Source organism: Poromitra crassiceps, assembly GCF_964638095.1.
Source record: "Poromitra crassiceps genome assembly, chromosome: 3".
In the NCBI taxonomy this organism is placed as follows: Eukaryota; Metazoa; Chordata; class Actinopteri; order Beryciformes; family Melamphaidae; genus Poromitra; species Poromitra crassiceps.
The window spans coordinates 11,425,561-11,446,259 of record NC_139625.1 but is presented as its reverse complement, the minus strand read 5'-3'; the positions used below and the strand labels follow the sequence as shown (position 1 = coordinate 11,446,259).

The following is a 20,699-nucleotide window of genomic DNA, read 5'->3' as shown; positions in this document are numbered from 1 at the left end:
TTCTCTCTAATTTGAACATAAAATGATGCAAAAGACAAGTCTTTTCTGAGGGAAGGGAACTGACTTTATTTTATTTTTTTAATTTACTCCAAGTATAACATGATTCATACGATCTGAAACTACACATTCTCCTCTTTAACATGGTATATAAACCTTTATTGTATGATGAGCCAACAGAAATCAATGATATGCACCAGCGCCACCTAGTGGTAGAATTTTTGAATTTTCACCATGACTGGAAAAGTTAAGTCAGTTTCCTCTCCTGTGAATGATCTGTGTGGGAAAGGCTGCCTACTGGAGAAGACACTGAAGCAGATAGAAACAGAGGCAACATTGAAATCTCTGTATATACACTCACCAAGACCTTTATAGAGCTCAACAGGCATGTGACTTTTCGTGAAGTAATTTGCCCCGGAAGTAAGTTCCACGTCCATTTTCTCCATAGACATTTTGATAAATCCAAATATAACGAGTTTTAAGGCTCGAACTAAGCCAACACCTGATCCAGAGAATCTTGAGTGACCATAAAACAATCGGTTTAAGCGAGAACAAAAAATAACGGGGGGAAAAAATAGTTTTTTTCCCCCGTTGTTATTTTTAAAATAAATAAATGATAAATGATAATATTGAACTATCACCCAGTCCTACTTAAATCTGATAAGGGGGTGATTATTATTACTGAATTTAAAATTGTAATTTGTTACACCACTCGTTATTGGGGGGAATGTAATATTGAGTAAAATCATAAGAATTTAACTCTTACACTACTGTCCTATCCTCTCCAGAACATGTCAGTTCGTCCAGCAACAGCGGTTCGCAGTGATGCAGGCATGGCCAAGGAGTTTCCAGTGTCTTCAGGTTCTCAGCATCGTAAGAAGGTGTGCTTAGATCATCTCTGTTTGGATTTCAATAACTGTGTCGGGGGTCCAATCTTTACAAGCTAACAGTTACTGCACATCGGAAGAGGTTGAATGAACTACAGCAAAGCCTACACTGGACTGAAATCAAATTGGGTTTATTTGTATAACCTTTAGTCACAGATGCGTTGTCAAAGAGCTTCACAATGCTGTTTTGAAACAATAATTAAAAAAATACCCAGCCCCCAACCTTAGACCCCCAGTGAAAACTGAGCTCCCACAAATACCTCATTAGGGGAAAAAACGTGAAGAAGACTTGGGAATAGCCTTACATAGGCTTGACATAAATCAGCCAATGAATGGTCAGTGTCATTCCACAGTTTTCTGTACAACACTGATGAATATATATATAATGAATATATAGTTTATGTTGATCCTAACATGCATAAGTCATGAACTATGACCACCAGCATTAGCTGACACCAAAGATCAGCTCTGCCCGTAGTCATCGATTCTTTGAAGACCCCCTAAAGTCAAACATGTTCTTTCTTCTTGTTCCTTCAGTTGGATGTCTGAGCTTCACTGTACAGAATGATGTCTGTGCAGAGTTTCACACTAGAAGGTGTTTTAACAATCGTCTGCTGACAGTGGAAAGTTTCTCTGTGCTCACTGGAAATCACACTGCCTATGCGCATGGTCTGTGACATCATAGTTTGGAAGCCAATCCCGGTCGACTATTCAACTTTCAAAAGTGTGATGTAGACATTTAAAGTCTCCAGTGCAGATACACTGTGAATGGATTTTACAGTGAAGTAGGAGGCATCTTGTGTCCAGCAGTTAAACTTTTGAGATAAAATATATTGTTTTAAAAATATATTATTCATAGACCAGATTTTTTTTAATGAGGGAGAAGGATTAGATGTCATTTTAAGGATTTTAACAATTTTCTTTTTTTTAACCATACCAGACATAAATTATTTTTTCTAAGTAGAGTATTTTGCATACATCTTAAAACAGGGACTTTAAAGATTCTTTATCCACCTTATTTCTAGCTGCCATGATGCCTGATGGGTGCTTCTTCCGCTTCTGGTGTAATTTTTACACTGTTTTAACTTGACAAAAAAAACGTCTATGATGATTTTACAGCAGAGCCATTCTGCTCTACAGCTGTGTCGTTCAGGTGCTGGGATAACGTAATGCATTGTGGGTAGTCGGCTACTGTGGCTAATGCTAGCGGCTAGCGTAATACGGTAGTTACTTTACATGGCAGTAAAACGCCACTGAATGACCAAATTGATTTAACTTTTAACCATTTCGAGTAACACTGTTTCCATACGGACCCGCAGCGTTGGTTAGTTGTTTATAACGTGACTATATTTATAACTTTTATAACGGACTCCAGCTTCCGGTTTATAATTCGGGTCTGCAGCCGAGTATAACAAAGGAAATGGCAAGCTGCAACAATGAGTCACGTTAAACCGGACCTTGTTCCCACAATTATTTCTTACAGTGGGGCATTCAAAAATAAGGGGGATAGACTTGTGTTTTCATTCACCCAGCAGATAGAAAACACACCTACTTAACATAAAAAAAAATGTGTCAAAAATTCTCTTCAAATTGACTTGATCTTTGGAGGGAAACACACAGCTGTTCCTCAACATTATGGATGGTGGTGGTGATTTAGCCTGGTGAAGTGTTTGTTTGATGTGATGTGATGTACTAATTGTTGTCCAGGAGGGCGAGGCACCGGGAGCCTATGGTGAATGGGTCCCAGTGGACAAAGCAGACAAAAGCAAAGCTGCAGCTGCCTCCAGCAAGGCCCCGCCCACTGCCCCGCCCGAGGGGCCGGCGGGGGCGGCGGCCTCGTCGTCGTCAGGGGAAACGGCCACAACGCCGCCGGTGGTGAAGGAAGAGCCGGCGTCAGTGCCCGCTACTGACAGCGTTTTCCCTGAGCCACCGCTGCAGGTGAGACCTTCACTGTGTCCCTATGTGGCTTTAAAGAGGTTTGTTTTCAACCTCACTAATATCACAGGATAGTTAGTTAGTTAGGCATTAGTCAGGCTTATGCCCAAAGAACAGACACTGCGCAAAAGCGCTAAGAATCCAGGGATATTATTGCCCGAATATTCCAATTAGGGTTGTGCGATGTCAACCAAATAGCCATCGCGTTCCACAGTGAAACAGCGAGAGGGACGATGGCATCGTCGTTGATGGGGGGGAGGGGCTTAATTAATGATTTATTAAATTGTTATGGTGCCGTTTGGCTGCCTGCGCGGCGCGCGCCATACCTGCCAACACTCCCGAATTACGTGGGAGTATCCCGATTTTTAACCCTTTCTCCCGCTGTGCTCTCGATTGGTAGGATATGTGTCATACCTGGCAACCCAACCCCGAGGCAGTGATGAGTGACGCGCGGTGCGTAGCTGTGTCACTGCATTCGTTCAAGCTCTCGGTGGAGGAGTGCAGTCAAAACAAAAAAAAAAGAGACCTTCCCATTTTTAACCGCGAGCCACATTAGCAAATACCATGCGTTTTGCAAGCTATGTTTTGCAAGCTATGCGCTTTGCAAGCTATGCCGGGCTATGCCGTTTTGCAAGATATGCATCCAGTATGTCGGGAAAATGACGTTAGCAAACATGCTAAACATTGATGCCAAACACAAACAATCTGTGGAAGCACAGAGGGGAACTTCTACCATATTCCATATTCACTGACACTCTCAATGTTTGCACTGGATCATTTTTGTGATGTACATTTTAGATGCTCACTTTTGATCACATCTTTTGTACATGTCGTATGTTTATGTTTATTTTTATTTGATCATTACTGCTATTTATTTTACTGTTGAGTTATGAGTTTAACACTGAAAAAGTAATTTACTATACATTCTTGCATTTATTTGATCAATTTATGGTGTAGGGTTATATGGGTGTGGGGTACATTGAGGATAAGCCATTCACCGATACCCCAGAAAATCTCCCTCTTTTTCACAGCCCACTGTTGGCAGGTATGTGCGCCGCACGTTCACGTTTACAACAGCACAGCTGAGCTCTACATGTCACGAGAGACCAGCAGGCTTGGATAGGCTCCTACAGCACAGAGCCAGGGCCAGATCCTGACCAACAACATGTGTGTGTGTTGAATTGAACTAGCTGGCAGAAAATGGACAGAATTACTGGCGGATAACGTTAGATTTGTGTGGAAACAGGCGAGTTGAATTCACAGTTGAACACTTGTAACATTACTCACATTGGGCTGAAAACAGGAAAGAACGTGAAGTTTCTTCTTTGTCTACAACCGAGTCCCGACTTCTGCTTATCCTCCCCTCCCCCTCCTCTTCGCTCTAGCAGCGGCTCTACCGCTTCTCTGAACTGGGGACAGGGTGCGCTCGTTTAATGTCGCCCGTGCGTCCCCCGTGTGCGCATTAAATCTGCCGAATTTTAATTCAAACATAAATCACGATGGTCCGATGTAGAAGGCTCAGAGGACGATGGGGGGTCGCCCCATCGTCGATGGTCGATGCCATCGTCCATTGTGCCAACCCTAATACAAATATGATGACATACATAGTGGATACCCTCCCATCATGAGAATCACAGATTTCATGTTGGGCACATTCCAACTCCAGAATGGGACCACTTGATGCTGCTAGATTCTGGAGTTCATGTACTATGCTGCAGTAAAACCATCTCATCGCACAGTGAATGGAAAAGCCTCATATTGAGGCCATCATTTACAGCAAATCGTCACCGCAGCTGAAAAAAACTCAGAGAAAAGTGGAGAATTCCCCTCCACTTCCTTGTTTAAACTGCATGACTCACACCTCAATTTGGCTTTCCGGTCTTTGGTCTGTTTCCGAGCTGTTGTAGCTTCCTTCCCCAGTGCCAAACATGGTAAACAAACATACGTGACGACTCCTTTGTCTTACTCTTATTGGAAACTGCTGTTCCAATGATTTTGGCCAGTGAATAAACTTGCGTGCTCCGTTTTTTTGTGAAATGTGTCACTGCACAACATCAAAAGTCGGTCTCTGTCTCTGCCCCCCCCCCTTCTCTGCCCCCCTCCCTCTCTCTCTCTGCCCCCCCCTCTCTCTCTCTCTCTGCCCCCCTCTCTCTCTCTCTGCCCCCCCCCCCCTCTCTCTCTGCCCCCCCCCCCCCCTCTCTCTCTCTCTCTCTCTCTCTCTGCCCCCGTCTCTCTCTCTCTCTCTGCCCCTCACTCTCTCTCCGCCCCCTCCCTCCCTCCCTCTCTCCAGCCTGTAGATATCTCCCAGGCTGTGACCGAGAGGATCAAAGCTCAAAGGCGATTGGCTGAGAACCCCTACGATGTCAGTGCCATCTGCATGCTTAGCCGTGCACAAGAGCAGGTACTGGCACACACAGGAACATATAAACAGATAAAAACACACAAAACACATATCAAACGTAGAAGTCATGTATTTACTTTTGCATTAACACACGCACACGCGCACACACACACACACACACACACACACACACACATCATTAACACACGTACACATCACACACTCTGTAATCAGTGAGGCTAGATACTGCAGTTCTTCTGTGGGAGTGGCTGTGTAACCTGACGCTGCCAGATGGATGTAGGTTGCTTCAATTGTGAACAATACCGCCCCATCTGGTGGAGTCAGGTTAGGAGCTGTGGGGAGTCATGTCGTTTTCTATGTTTCTGGAAATCCCCGCCGATGACTCCGACTCATAGAAACGACTGCTGCCTTCAAATGGGGTGGTGTTTACCGTGTTCAGGACAAGAGTCCATATGAACGCCCTCTCCTGTGGTATTCATGACTTTCTGAAAGCTCACAGAGTTCAGACTATCCTGTACACCAGTGATTCTCAATCTTTTTCATATCACAGACCCCTGATTTACTTCACATTAAGTCATGAGTCATGGAGTGGACCCCCAATTTGAGATTCTTTCTCTCTATAGGACCCAAATTGGAGACTCTTTTTCTTGTCCCATATGAATTTTGTCCACAACTCCATGACTGTCTGTCTGTATTATAATTAAAGGGATAACCGAGAAACTAGGATTAGAACGGTCATTCTTCTACATTCTGTAACTGTGTTAACTTCTTGTAAATCAAACAATGGTGTAATGGTGAAGTTCACGAGTTCCATTTGAAGGCAGCATACAACGGCTCTCTTCCTGGTTGTGGTTCTGGGACTTCCCACAGCCCGTTCACATAATGAACGATGTGTGTCTACTATGCCTTGGGGGGCCATTGTGCTCCATGCAGAATCTCATGCATGCTGCTTGAATTCATTGTGAAGTCTGAGTTTAATTTCATTCTACCTTGACAATGTCTAATTTATTTGGTTTACTTGGGGGTGTTTCCATAGTAAATGACCATTGCTTGCTAAATGTGTCAACATTCAAACTTATTTTTAGGAAGTGTCTGAAAATAAAACAATACTGTAAATTAAACAGGGTAGTAATAATAATAATAAGCCTATAATAATATATGTAATTCTGTGATGAGATAATAACAATGACAGATGCGTTTTTTGTAAGTGTCGCAAAGATAAACCAATATATTGACATAACATTGCACCCCTAGCAAAATAAAACTCACTAATAAATGCAGTTATCCATGGCTGCTTTATTTATTTATTTATTTATTTATTTATTTATTTATTTACTTACGGTACTTACTTACTTACTTACTTACTTACTTACTTACTTACTTACTTACTTACTTATTTATTTACTTATTTATTTATATCAGCTGCGTCCAGCAACTCTAAGTCACTATGTAGGTTGGTCACCACCCAAGTTTAGCGGCCACAGTTTTCGCACTAGGAGGCTAAAATTTGGCATTGTGTGTGTGTGTGTGTGTGTGTGTGTGTGTGTGTGTGTGTGTGTGTGTGTGTGTGTGTGCGCACACGTGTGTTCATGCCTATTGGCTAAAAGGGTGCACATTTTGAAATGCAGGATTACATGGGCAGAAGGTTGAAATTTAGCATGGAGGTCAAGTGTGTGAAGGAAGGTGTGTGTTTGTGTTCATGCCAATTGGCTAAAACGGGGGAGTGAGGGGTCATTTTGGGAATTTGCACATGTGGTGGCAGCTATTGCAAATTCACGCTTGTTTGTTTATTTCATTATCTTCACTGATTCATGCTGAATCTCCGTTGGATTCATTGATTTGATTCATTTTTGTCTGACCTAATGGAATGTCTGGATTTGCTAGGTGGATGCGTGGGCCCAGTCGAACACCATCCCTGGTCTGTTTACTGGTACAACTGGAGCCCAGGTCCTCAGCTCTGAGGAACTCTCCACCAGCGGACCACAGGCTTGGCTCAAGAAGGTACCACCCCCGCTCACACACACATCTGCTCAAATGCCCTGCAGCGTGTAGCGTTTTCCCAACCCAGTTTAGATGAAACCACGCCCACTTCCATATGATGCGACGAAAGCCTCCGCTCGCGTCACTTTCTCGGCTACGCTAAGCTAGCAAACCTAAAAAGTTGTTTATTAACCTTTGCCTTAACCCTTAACCTTTGACTAAACCTCCAGGAGACCTCACACCTAATTGTAACTTCAAACTGAGATGATTTATTTATTTATTTATTGTGATCATCGATTTACAAAGGTACTGCTGGCAGGTTACAACCGCCTCGACTTGGTTCATCACTTTCTTTTTATCAAGTTTTTTGCGGCCTTTTCTCACATTTTCTCCCCAATTGTACTTTGGCCAATTCCCCCTGCTGTCCTGGTCGTTGCTCCACCTACCTGTGCCGATCTGGGCCGGGAGAGCTGCAGAATAGCACATGCTCATGCTTCCTCCGATACATGTGCAGTCGCCCAGCCGCTTCTTCTCACCTGACAGCGCAGAGTTTCACTGGCAGGACGTAGTGCATGGGAGGATCACAATATTCCCCCCAGTTCCCCTCGCCCCAACAGCTGCCCCGACCGACCAGATGAAGCAATAGTGCAGCGACCAGGACTTCTCAAATTGTGTCCGTAGGAACATCTGACCAAGCCGGAAGTACCGCTGCCAGGAATTGAACCCGGGTCTCCGTAGTGATAGGTGAGCGCTTTTACCTCTACACTACCCAGTCCCAGACGCCCTTGGTTCATAACAGTTGAATCATCACACCCACCATGAAATGAAGAGACTTAATACGTTTTTATATCAAATGTCAACCACCGTTAGACAAAACTTAAGAAGAAGAAAAAGAGCAGCGAGTTTGCCGTCGGGAGTGTTTTGGCTCGTTGACTCGTTGATTGCACTCTACTCTCTAGTGATGCGCATCCTACAGAATTGTCCTACCAGAACCCGCCGGGTCCCGCGGGCTGGCCCGCCCCGCAGGCGGGCTGGGTTGGCAAATTATGAAAATATCGCGGGTGTGGGCGGGGCAGGCTCAGAACGTGACAAAGCAACATTATTAAATAATTTAGAGCAGTGAAACATGCAGAGTAATTAACCGTGAACTCTCTCTCACACACGTAGGTCTACACACAATCAGACAGACTCTTGCTGCACACTCTACTATTATATAGCCTATACATGGAGTAAAGAAACGCTTCAATGAGGTAGCCTATGTGCTCTCAAAACAAACATTTTGGAAGGATTATTCGCTGTAATTATTATTTGAAGTGTCCATCTAATGCCACCGCAGATTTTCTGTTGTGGACTTGACTGTGATCTATTTGTCAACTTTACTGCAACTAGGCTCCGTGACCGGCTGCGAGCGCATGAGGTAATTAAAAAAAGGCGTATCTGCAAGCCGTCTATGCACCTGCTGCACACTACTACGCTTAATTAATTGAAGAAAGACCGACATGAAAGCAGCCGCGCAACTCATCCAGAGCAGTACAACTGTTGTCGCGCACGGCAGCATGTGAGTGTGTGTGTGTGTGTGAGAGAGAGAGAGAGGGGGGGGGGGGGGGGAGAGAGTTATTAGCTACTTTGCACACCTTGGAAGCTCTGCTGTGCTCCTCCTGAGTCAGGAGACATATTACATCAAATTGGCCATTGCGGGCTGCTGGGTTGGGTTGGGTTCGGAATTTTCAGATATTTTAACGGGCTGGGCGGGGCGGGCTGGCTCCAATGACGGGTTGGGTTGGGGCGAGCCTTAAAAAACCCTGACCCGCGCATCACTACTACTCTCGTCTATTTTCTAAGCGAGCAGGTAGTCAAATCTCAAAAACTCAAATGTGCCTGGCTGCTATTATCTTTGTAAATAGATGATCACAACAACAAAAATCTCTGTTTGAAGTTACAATTATGCGTGAGGTCTCCTGGAGGTTTAATCTTAGTGTTAAGGCAAACGGTAGCTAAATAAACTTTTTTAGGTTACGGTTTTGCTAGCTTAGCGTAGCCAAGAAAGATGAGATGAGAACTGAGGCTTTCGACGTGTCATACGGAAGTGGGCGTGGTTTCATCTAAACTGGGTTAGGGAAAACGATACGCGCTGCCCTGACAGACATAGCCATACAGTGTCACATATACTCGTGACAGCACATGATGTTATTGTACATACAGAACGCACACGTGCACATCTCTCCACATATCCAGGCCTCTGCATTGGTAATGCCCGCTGGTCACCACCAAGAGCTATACAGTATATGAATCGTAACAACTGGCTAAAAACGCATTCAATTTAATTTGAGTAGGGCTGCAGCAAATATTGAATCAATTTGAGACGTTGGAACAAACGATTGTCAAATAAACGCTGGTTAAGCTAAAACGAAAAGTCTTTGAATGATCTTTATATTGTCATTTGCCACCAATGGCCTCCATGGGCGATCCGTCAGTAGCTTTGAGAGTAAGAAGAACGGCCTCCGTGGATGAAATTGATGGAAAGAACTGAAGTTCTTGAAGTGTGCGATGCAATAACCCTGTTGCTCTGCCACAAAATGCAGGTAAATTAATTCCAGATGTGTGTTTTTGAGTTCTTTACATTTTGAAAAGATTCATAATGTTTGATTTTTTTGGGGGGGGCTGCCATAGTTAGTTGACAGGCTACAATGTACAGTACATGTTTGGAACTTTTGGTCAAACAAGTTGGTAGTTTGGTAGTTAGTTTAAGGGGAAAAAGCATGTAATTATAAATTATTTAAATATTTGATAGATTTGGCAGATAATTAAATTAGAACAATTGATAGTTGCAGTCCTAACGGTGTTTGCTGCTAAATTCCCACATAGAACTTAAATCCTGAATTTCTTGCTGGTTTGGCAATGACAACTTTTTAAGCTCAATCTCAGTCAACAGAATAGACATGGGTTTAAACAGGAAATGACACACAAACAGAAGACAAATGCTATTTAACTGATACTGTTGCTGTATTTTTGGTGGCTGTAGGGCTCTGGGTCCTCCAAGGCATCAGCAATGCAGAGGTCTCACTGTGTTCGTTCTTACCAAAGCAGGTACAGCTGCAGTGTGGGCTGCCGCCTCTAGGGGCATTCTAGCGCCTCTTCTCTCTGGAGCCCATTTGGAAAAGAGAGGGGGAGTTGGAGAAAGAGAGAGGGAGGGAGGGCAGGAAGAAAGAAAGAGGAGAGACGACAGTAAGTCTACAATCCAGAACCAGACTCCATCATCCGCGGGTTTATTCACAGTGAAGGAGATGACACCCATTCCAATTTCGAAATCTTTGACTACAATCCGTGCAGCAAGAAGCAGTTAGATGAAGACGGGATTTGATGCGACAACTTCCTCCTCGAGTTTATGCAAAACAGATGTGAAATGTCATAACTCAAACTTTGATTTCTATGTTAGATTCCACTTAGGATATTATAGAAATGCATAACTGTGTCCACCACTCACTCTAATGCTCACGCACCCAGCGCTGCCTCTAGCACACCAAGACTAGCCTGATATCAGACGGAATTGTCAACTTGTTACACTGATTTTTCCATCTTCTAATCCGACATCGCCTCCACCCTAGCCGAGTTCCATGGGGACTTTCCCTAACCAATCACGAGAGAGCTAGGCTGGGAACCTGACGAATCTGCGAGCTCATGTTTTATTTAGTGTGTTGATGTCAGACTACTAGAGACCAACGTATCCAGTGGGGAGAACACGAATGCAGGAGAAGGGCGGACACGCACAAACTTCATCTCATCTGATCATTCCAATACATGGATATTTTCACGACGACGTGCCTTCAGGAAAGACCCTTGAGCCTCTCGCTGTAGGATATCGCCCATTTAGTTTCTCCTTATTTTTACACATCTGCCTTTTTCTTCCACAAGCAAAAGACCAGATGAGGGCTGACATACGCCAGTGCCATTTGCAACTTTTTATCAGATGATATTCTCGATTAGAAGTAGCTATAGCTAATTCTAATCGAGAATATGTCTGATCATTTAAAGGATGGCTTTACTGGTAATCAACCCACTTGGTATCATTAATAATCTCGGTAATATAAGCACATGGGCAGTGTTTACCTTCTCTCTCTGTTTTCCTCACAGAGATCTCCCTTTTCCTCCTCTGGCAAAGTGCCCGGTTGAGACACGTTTTACGTCACAACGCGTCACAACGGAGCTGCGGAAGTTCTGCTGGAGTGGCAGAATCTGCTCGAGGGCGGCTGTTATTGTTTATTTAAAAAAATTTAAGTATGTGCACATCCACATAATTGCATGGAGAGCCTTAACAAGCCTTATACTTGCAGCTGGTGGGGGCGGAGCTTCTGCAGGCAGCAGCTGGAGCATTTTTCTCCGTGAGGTAAACAGAGAGAGAAGGTGAAACGCTGCCCATGTGCTTACCGAGATTATATATGATACAAAGTGCGTTGATTACCGGTAAAGCCATCTTTTAAGGTAGCGAAATGGTGAGCAAACGCTGCTTCGTTTCACTAATCAGGTCTCACACAGGCACAGAACTTCCGTGCTAGATGCCCGTCCGCTTTGTGCAACTTTTTCTAATTTGAATCTCCGCCAGTTCAAATTGTACTGTGCTGCACCAAGTGTCCAGTTTTCCACTGTAGTGTCCATCTCAGTCAAATAACTTACAGTAAGAATGAAGGGCTAATAGGTTATTTCATTGCAACATCAGCGCACATCAAATCCACCATTTTGGCCTGAAGGAGACTACCTCTGACAATACTCTTTGCAGTTTTGAGAACCAAGCTCATCCTGAAGACATGACCAAGTGCAAGTGACTAAAACTAACTAACTGCTTTGATTTTGGTGATTACACTTTGGCAGAATTTTTTCTTCTCTAGAGGTTGTAGTTAGATAGATAGATTATTTTAGGCAAGAAATTGTCAACGTTTTTGAAGGCATCCATTTCATGTCATCTCCCCCTTTGTCACTTACCAGCAAACCCCACCCAAATCTGTGGTGAAGCCTGACACCTAGTGGGGAAAGGTATGGTACTGCACTGGCCCTATGCTATTGACTGATGTTTGAGATGCTGTGAATCAAACAATGGAATCAAAGGGTTGATTTTTTGCATGCATCTGTTATGTGTATATAACTCAAGGAGAAATGCATTGTCATCAACTCACCAATTCTTGACACAGTACATTTCTATGGATATGAAGGAATTTGAAAGGGTCGTGTTCAGACAAAAGATGCAATTAAGATAGAAATGAATTGCAGCGCTATCTTGAGGTTGGACAGGCTAGTAGCAATCGTGATGCAGCACATTTACCTCCGCTGTCATCTACCTGACGTTTCATAAAATCCTTATAAAAAGAGTTTTATTTGGACAAACCAAGCAATTCCGTTGTATTCAGAATCACGGGAGACTACGTATACTAGCTATAGCAGCATTTATATCTGCTTAATGTTAGCTAGCAGTTGGCAGCGCTAGCCAACAGGACGGGCTCAAGCCATCGAGATTGTGTGCTGATTCATTGATAAGCAGTGACACCGGATTTCTGACAGCATCATATACAGTATACTGTATATATATATTACATACTGTAAATACATGCATATATCATACATATAGCTGAATCCTTTGGTTTGTCCAAGTAAAACTCTTTATGAGGATTTTTTAATCGTCAATGGGAAAATGAATGGAAAATTTCACTCCCTAGGCCCCATGGTGAACCAGGAAGAGGGCATGACTTAGGCACTCTGCAGCATGACAGGCATGTGTGTTGGGGGGGGGGGGAGGGGTGTTAGAGGTTGAGTGTAGCACCCAATAATATAGTAATTTCCTGAAAGTGTGATAATGCTAGAAACTTTTATTGAATCTTCTGTAATACAATTTGCACTCAACATGTTGGAAAATGTACTAAAACCCAATAATGTAATAACTTTACCAATCATGTAATAAATGTTCTGGCTGATATTGTAATAATACATTTTACCGATAATGTAATACCTCTCAGGTGGATCATTTATTTTCAAAACTGATTATGTAATAATTTTGACAGATAACGACCTATCAGAATAGTTAATGGGCGGGTTCATTTCAAATTAATAGAGATTTTAATTTAATACATGTTTGCCTGATAACAACGTATCCCTTGCCACCTTTTATTTACATTGATTTACAATAGTTGAGAGATGTTTGAGGCACACCACGCAATGCTTTTATCAAACGGTTACTACGTATAGCCTAGCTGGTAAGGTTTGAACAACAACAACAAAAAATGCAATATTGATAAGAATTGTTCACCAAGCAATGTTGTTATTTTGCTGCAACATACAGTACATGTAAGCAGAATGCGGTTGCCAAACAAAACACACATGCATGCAATTCGAATATACATACTTCGGCATGCGCTGGGACGCGTCATCAGTGATGTTAGCTGGGGTCGTAAGGTGTTTCGGGTCTCTCAACATCATACACCCTCGCCCAGTAGACCCAGCCGAGGCCGATTAAGACCCCGACCCGCGTCCCGGAAGCAGCCGCTACGGATCAGCCTTCCTACTCTGTCTGCTACGTTGCCCGCGGAAGGGCTGATCACACCCTATCCGCTGCAATAGAGCTAGTGCTACGCCGCAGTGTTGAAAGACCCTTCAGTGCATGGAGGCTCAGGCTCTGTGGGCTTCTCCCGGCCGCGCTCCTCCCTCGTCTCACCAGACCCTCCCTGGTTAAAAGGCAATCCTACCATATCGCAGCATGGGCAGAGGACGCCTCAAGAAGGCCTGTGCGCTGCACGTCATTCGCCTGCGACGAGCACCTCGCTCTAGCCTGAAGGCCCCCAGGCCGCGCCGATGTTTACAGATTTTCGGGAGGCTAATCCGTAGCGTTTGTGGATTTCTCCCTCACGAGAGAGCCAGGCTGGGGGTGCTAAACCCATCCCGTACCGGGTGCCGTCTCTCCGGCCGTCAACTGTCTCTCCAGCTCGTCACCAATCTATACTTGGTTGTCACCTAGACTATTCCTAAGTGCCACTGGCAGGGTGGCCAGAATTCTACGTTCGAATATACATACTTCGGCATGCGCTGGGACGCGTCATCAGTGATGTTAGCTGGGGTCGTAAGGTGTTTCGGGTCTCTCAACATCATACACCCTCGCCCAGTAGACCCAGCCGAGGCCGATTAAGACCCCGACCCGCGTCCCGGAAGCAGCCGCTACGGATCAGCCTTCCTACTCTGTCTGCAACGTTGCCCGCGGAAGGGCTGATTAAGAGAAATGGGATATATGTATCCACAGACAACAACAAAAGCAACACAAACGCTGTTTGCACAGTAATATTGTGATGCGGTCACACGTGTGGATTTATAGAGTATTTTACAACGCGGCTCAGCCAATCATAATCAAGGCCCGGAACTATCCATTTTATAATTTAGATTCTACATAAAGCCTAGTTTACATTTCCAAACATGAAATCACTGTTAGTGTTTTCAGTTGTCTAACATGACACTAACAGTATTATACCATTTGTATACTTGCACGCTTTACATCTAGAGAAAAACAAAAACATACCTATTACATTATCCGTCAAAATTATTACATCAGTTAAAAAGAAAAAGAAAAGACAAAGCTATTACATTATCGGTACAAAATGTTAGGAGGTCAGTCAGGACAATGTATTACATTATTGAGTTTTATTCGGTTTTATTGCATTTTCGATCAAGTTAAGTGCAAAATGTATTACATTTTCAGTCATGATCACATTCTCAGGAAATTATTAGATTATTGGGTGCTACAGGGAGGATGGAGGTCTGGTCTGGTCTAATCTGTTCTGGACTGGTCTGGTCTAATCTGGACTGCTCAGAGGTTTGGAAAACCAGAGCGTTAGTCTGCCCTGCCATCTTTGACAGATGGTCTGGTTTGGGAGGGATGGTGAGGTGGGAGTTGGCGGAGGTCACTCGTTGACCCCGTGAACTTTCACCTCTCTATATGTTAGACTGTTTCAGAGCCGCCGACACGGGCCCCCTCTCTGTTGCCGGGGGCGACGAAGGGGGTGGAGAGGAGGGGCTAGGTACGTACCAACACCAGCTATATATACATCGCTACAGTGTGTGTGTGCGTGCGTGTGTGTGTTTGTGCGTGCGTGCGTGCGTGTGTGTACCACGTAGGCTTTGTTCAGACTGCAGGCAAATCCGATTTGTTTGAGACCGGATCTTGGCGAGTTTTGGAGATACGCACTCGGCTTGTGGTGCTCAAAGCGGCAAAAAAAAACATTTGAAAAACTCAACAGCAATGTCTCGTTCAGAAATTATGACCCGGTTACTCAAGATATGCACTGATGAGCAATTTCATATACATGTAGGAACCATTTCTTTCGACTGAAGTGCACCCGCTAGCTGCTGCTAGCTAGCGGGTGTAGTTCAGTAGTATGTAAGCTATCTACATTGGTTGTAACCATGTAGGTGTGTGTAGGCTACATACAGTAGCCTGACTGATGCCACACTTTTCAAATACGCAACCAAAACAAACAGCTGAATGCAGAACAGAGCAGTAACATCTTTGCCGTCACGCGATAGAACTATCCAGTCACAGCGCCAAATTCCTCCGTCGCTCGCAGCAGAGAAAATAAGCGACCGTGAACGAACATTGATCTATGCAGCAATGTCTCGTTTCGTTTGTCTTTTTCTGGCGCTCTGAATGGAATGTCACACGTCATGTTGCGAGTGGCCTGTGTCGAAATCTGATGTGAATCCCATTGCAAACCACATCCGAACATGGCTTAAAGGAAGACTTCACCCCCAGGTGTAAATGCAGTCATGATCCACTCACTCCCATGCCGATGGAAGGATAGGGAACGTTTTTTTAGTCCACAAAACATTCCTGGAGTTTCACAGCAAAACACCGTTGCAGCATTCTCCTTTCAAACATAAAAAAGACATCTCTGGGCTTCTGGAGACTTGGATTGTGCTCAGATGAGCAGTATGGAGCCAATTTATGTTGTTGTTTTTTTCTTCCCATTTTTAATAAAAAGGCCCCACGTTTTGAAAGTTGGTCCCCATCCACTTCAATTGTTAGGAGAATGATGCAACAGTGTTTTGCTGTGAAACTTCAGGACTGTTTTGTGGACTAAAAAACTTCACTCGTCCTTCCATCGACATGGGAGTGAGTAGCCTACATAATGACTGAATTTTCATTTTTGGGTGAACTGTTACTTTAACTCCAATTCGCAATAATCAGTTTCCACGTTTGTTTTTTCTATTCAGACTTGAATATGGCTCCATTCTGGTTATGCAAAAAATCTGATTTGGGCTGGCAGTGTGAACATAGCCTTAGACACAACTTTGTATTTAAATTGACAACATGTTGGAGGGGTGGACCCTTACTATCTTTTTTGTGCTCTCTCTCTCCCCCCTTCTATTTCTCTTTCCCATTGTCTTATTTCACTTCACTAAACCCCTACCATTTCACCCTCTTTCTTTCTTTCTCTCTTTCTCTCTCTCTTTCTTTCTCTCTCTCTCTCTCTCTCTCTCTCTTTCTCTCTCTCTCTCTGTCTGTCTGTCGGTCTCTGTATGTGTGTGTGTGCGTCTCTCGGTCAGGACCAGTTCCTCAGGGCAGCTCCAGTGTCGGGAGGGGTGGGCGAGTTCTTGATGAGGAAGATGGGCTGGAGGACGGGGGAGGGGCTGGGGAGGAACCGAGAGGGCACCGTGGAGCCAATCGTCATCGACTTCAAGATCGACCGCAAAGGTCAGAGGTCATACTGCCAAGTGCCAAGTCATGCTGATATTGAGACTTGTTTTCCAAGAAAGTAAACCAATGTATAACATCTAAATACAATTCAGTGTATATCCAGCAAAGTCCACACATCAATATCAAGACAAACAAATTGAGTCTGCCACAAAAACCTTCATTATCGATTTAAACTCACCAAGAGAGACTCACTTTCCGACCAAGGCACTTCCAGGGCGAGTTCGGAGCCAGTGCCTAATCTCGAACCGTTCTTAGCGTTTCAACAGCCAAAGAACTGGCTCTCGGGCCGAAGGGTGGGATGATATGAAAATTTCAGGTCACGATTATCCTGTCCAAAATAATTGAGATTAACAATATTATCCCGATAATCATCCACATTTGCTTAAAACTCTTACTATGGCACTTAAAGGTGCAATGTGTAAGGTTTCACCAGAATTTAAGTTTAAAACGTTCAAAAATGAACTAAAATTATCAATAGGATCTTGAGAAACAACGGTTTTGATGTCATGTCAAAGACGTCTGTATGCTGTGTTGCAGAGATATCTACTGAAATTAGCATTAGCAGCAGCTAGCAGCGGTCCATCCTTTCCTGCAATACCACTCGTACCTCATTAGGCGTTAGTGAGTCACTGTAGCGTCGAGTCTGCCCTCAGAACAGGAAGAAGAAGTAGAGCTGGAGAGAGACTCCTGAGGCGGACGTTTTGCTGCAATGGAATTGATGTAAAATACTTCAATAAACATTCTGGAGTCAAACGTTGGTCTCAGATGAATATATTGTAGCTTGCAAGCGGAGGAATAGACTATAGCTTATGGCTGGTAGAATGTTTCGTCAACTGGCCAAGACAGAGGCTAGGACTTAAATACAGTCAAAAAGAGAGGAGCAGTTATCCTAGTCCTGCTGAATAAGGAAGGATTTCAATGACACATAAAGACACGATCAGGTCTGGTGTTCTTCTACGTGGCCGTTCACACCATACACTGAAGCAACGCTCAACCTAAGAGCTAAGAGTACAATACAGACAGATAAACAAATGCACTTATTAGGACGTTGTGTTCTGAGTAGCAGTCACATTAAGCAAAGACACGGCTCACAGGATATGAGAGATTGGGCCGGATTGAACCAGATAGATAGAGCAGGGCAACTGTGTCATTTTAGAGTTTATGGGTGAGTTTGCTAGATAGTTGGATAGTTAAAATTCACAACGGGAATAAACTACCCATATTTATCAAAGGGATTCTACTTGACTAAGGAGCTTGAATAATCCACTAACAAACTGGTTTACAGTAGACCACCCAAATCTGTGTTTTTATTTTACTATACGTCCCGGAACACGGCGCTAATGGCACTAGCTTTCTCATCCACTCTACACGAAACGTTAGCAATTGAGCTAACGCAACTGTAACAGACTATTGGACGCTCGGTTACATTACGAATGTTACTAACGTGATTCATATTTGGGTGATGTCGGCTACGCCAGCCTGCCAGTAGCTTCCAGACCAGGTCCGACTCATTTGAATTCTCAATCTAGCTCAAAGAAAAGAAAGGTGCAGTGCATTGTTTTCCCATGGAGGAGGGTGTTAGGAGGGGAAATGCTGCCCCCTACTGGAGGGTGTTAGGAGGTGAAATGCTGCCCCCTACTAGTTTGGATCATGTGGCCAAGTATTACACACATTACACCTTTATTGATACCCATCATTTAAGATGATAAGTTGATGATGAGGATGATAGCAGTAACATTGATGACAAAGCTGACTGTGTGTGTGTGTGTGTGTGTGTGTGTGTGTGTGTGTGTGTGTGTGTGTGTGTGTGTGTGTGTGTGTGTGTGTGTGTTTTCAGGACTAGTTGCGGAAGGAGAGAAACATCAGAAGCAGACCGGAGGACTGGTGGTGACCAAGGATCTAATGGGTAATGCATGCACACACTGCATACAGTACCTAGTACAAATAGAACCTCAATATTGTCCTAGAACTTTAAAGGGACAGTTCACTCCAAAATCAAAAATGCATATTTTTCCTCTTACCTGTAGTGCTATTTATCCATCTAGATAGTTTTAGTGTGAGTTGCCGAGTTTCGGAGATATCGGCTGTAGAGATGTCTGCCTTCTCTCCAATACAATGGAACTGGATGGCACTCTGCTCAATACATTTGAAAAACTCAACAGCAATGTCTCTTTCCAGAAATCATGACCCGGTTACTCAAGATAATCCACAGACCTTGTTGTGAGCAGTTTCATGTAGGCAGGGCTCGACAGTGCCAGCATTCTACTTGCATTTGCTACCTAAAATAGAAAAGTGTGAATTGTAAAGCGCAGTTATGGGCATGTGTGCCAATACACAATTTCATCGTTCAATTAATCTTTAATGCCTTGCTCATTTTCAAGGCTGTGGGTGTTTTTCAGTGTTGCATTCAAAACGGGCCGGAAAAGTGACCACGGCCTTAAAAATTAGCACGGTACCGCTTATTTTTTTATGTCGTAATTTTTTTAGAGTTACCTGTCTGTGTTTGTGTGTGTCTGACTGACTGTGTGTCTGTCTGTACAGGGAAGCACCCGGTGTCCGCTCTCATTGAGTTGTGTAATAAGAGGAGGTTGATGCAGCCAGACTTCGTCATGGTTCACCACAGTGGTCCTGACCACCGCAAGAACTTTCTCTTCAAGGTCTGTCTGTTCTCCATATGAGCGTACACAGTACTGTAGGTGGACTAAATAACAGTCCAATATGCTGGGCAATGTTTTCCTTTTAATTTGTATTGTCTTTCTCGCTAACAAAGCTATCTTATGGGACTCAATGGGATTTTAGTGTGTAGGATGGACTAAAATATGTATTTTGTTTATAGTATGGCAATTTAGCCTAAATGAGGCAAAGGGGGTGAAGTCTTATGCAAAATAGATGTTTCTGTTTTTTAAATGTTATTATGGCTTTAACATACATTTCTACAAATTTATTTTCACTAAAGCTGTGTTCACACCGAGATATTTATTTTTCGCTCTGTCGCTTGATTCAACCCTTTGGAATCGCTCTGTCGCTCTGTTTAAATCGCTCATCAACAGGCACACGAATTGACGGACATGTGGGGGCTATAACGTTACGCAATGTCATGATGTTTGTCCACTACGAGCCACCGTCGTTGTTTACAAGCTAAGCCTATCAGTGTGCTGCTAACGCGAGCTCCATACCGGTAGTACAGACTTCACTTCATGTCAGCTGTCAGCCTGTCAATGCAGTTTGTTGCCACACAATAAACCAGCGGTTTGTTCCAAGCCAGTGTGATCCTTGACTCGGTCTCACACGGCAGCCAATCAGCGTTGAACAGCGAGCGACTGATGCCAGCGTATTTTCGCTCGAGTTGGGATATTTCATCTGGGGCGACGAGCGTATTTTCTCCCTAATGCTCTGTCTCTGTCGCTCGGACGCCCAGCGATTTTTCTCCCGGGCGAATATACGCTCAATCGCTCGTTTGCATTGACTTTGTATGTAAACTCGATGCCAGCGAAAAACTTTAAGAGGTCGCAGGTGATATAATAGGTGAATGCAGCTTTAGTTGGAACAGACAAAAAAATTTTTTAATGTTGGTTGTATGCTTGCTGTATAACCCCCCCCCCCCCTCTCTATTCTTAATCATATCCTATTGTTATTTCCTGTATCCTCTTACTATTTGCCTCTGAAAGTAAACATTGTGTGGTGTGTAGGTGACAGTGAACGGAGTGGACTACCAGCCTCAGACAGCCAGTCCCAATAAGAAACACGCCAAGGCCATGGCAGCTACAGTGGCCCTGCAGGGCCTGGGGGAGGTAGGCTTCAAAATAAACTCATG

The 20,699-nt window shown here is 43.9% G+C and overlaps 1 protein-coding gene across 2 annotated transcripts in view; it reads left to right on the top strand.

The window, feature by feature from the left end:
* The window catches only part of sonb (SON DNA and RNA binding protein b), a gene marked incomplete at its 5' end in the record, with an annotated part of 44,793 nt that overhangs the window by 23,234 nt on the left and 860 nt on the right, over positions 1 to 20,699 (top strand). The window contains 8 exons of one of the 2 annotated variants that reach the window (XM_083633461.1): positions 786 to 878; positions 2,592 to 2,822; positions 5,110 to 5,220; positions 7,066 to 7,182; positions 16,735 to 16,882; positions 18,723 to 18,791; positions 19,427 to 19,542; positions 20,575 to 20,676. In XM_083633461.1, the coding sequence (XP_083489587.1) occupies positions 786 to 878; positions 2,592 to 2,822; positions 5,110 to 5,220; positions 7,066 to 7,182; positions 16,735 to 16,882; positions 18,723 to 18,791; positions 19,427 to 19,542; positions 20,575 to 20,676 (987 nt within the window). Of the gene's footprint in view, positions 1 to 785; positions 879 to 2,591; positions 2,823 to 5,109; positions 5,221 to 7,065; positions 7,183 to 15,134; positions 15,210 to 16,734; positions 16,883 to 18,722; positions 18,792 to 19,426; positions 19,543 to 20,574; positions 20,677 to 20,699 lie in introns of those variants that run through there. The other variant, XM_083633460.1, reaches the window with a different exon arrangement.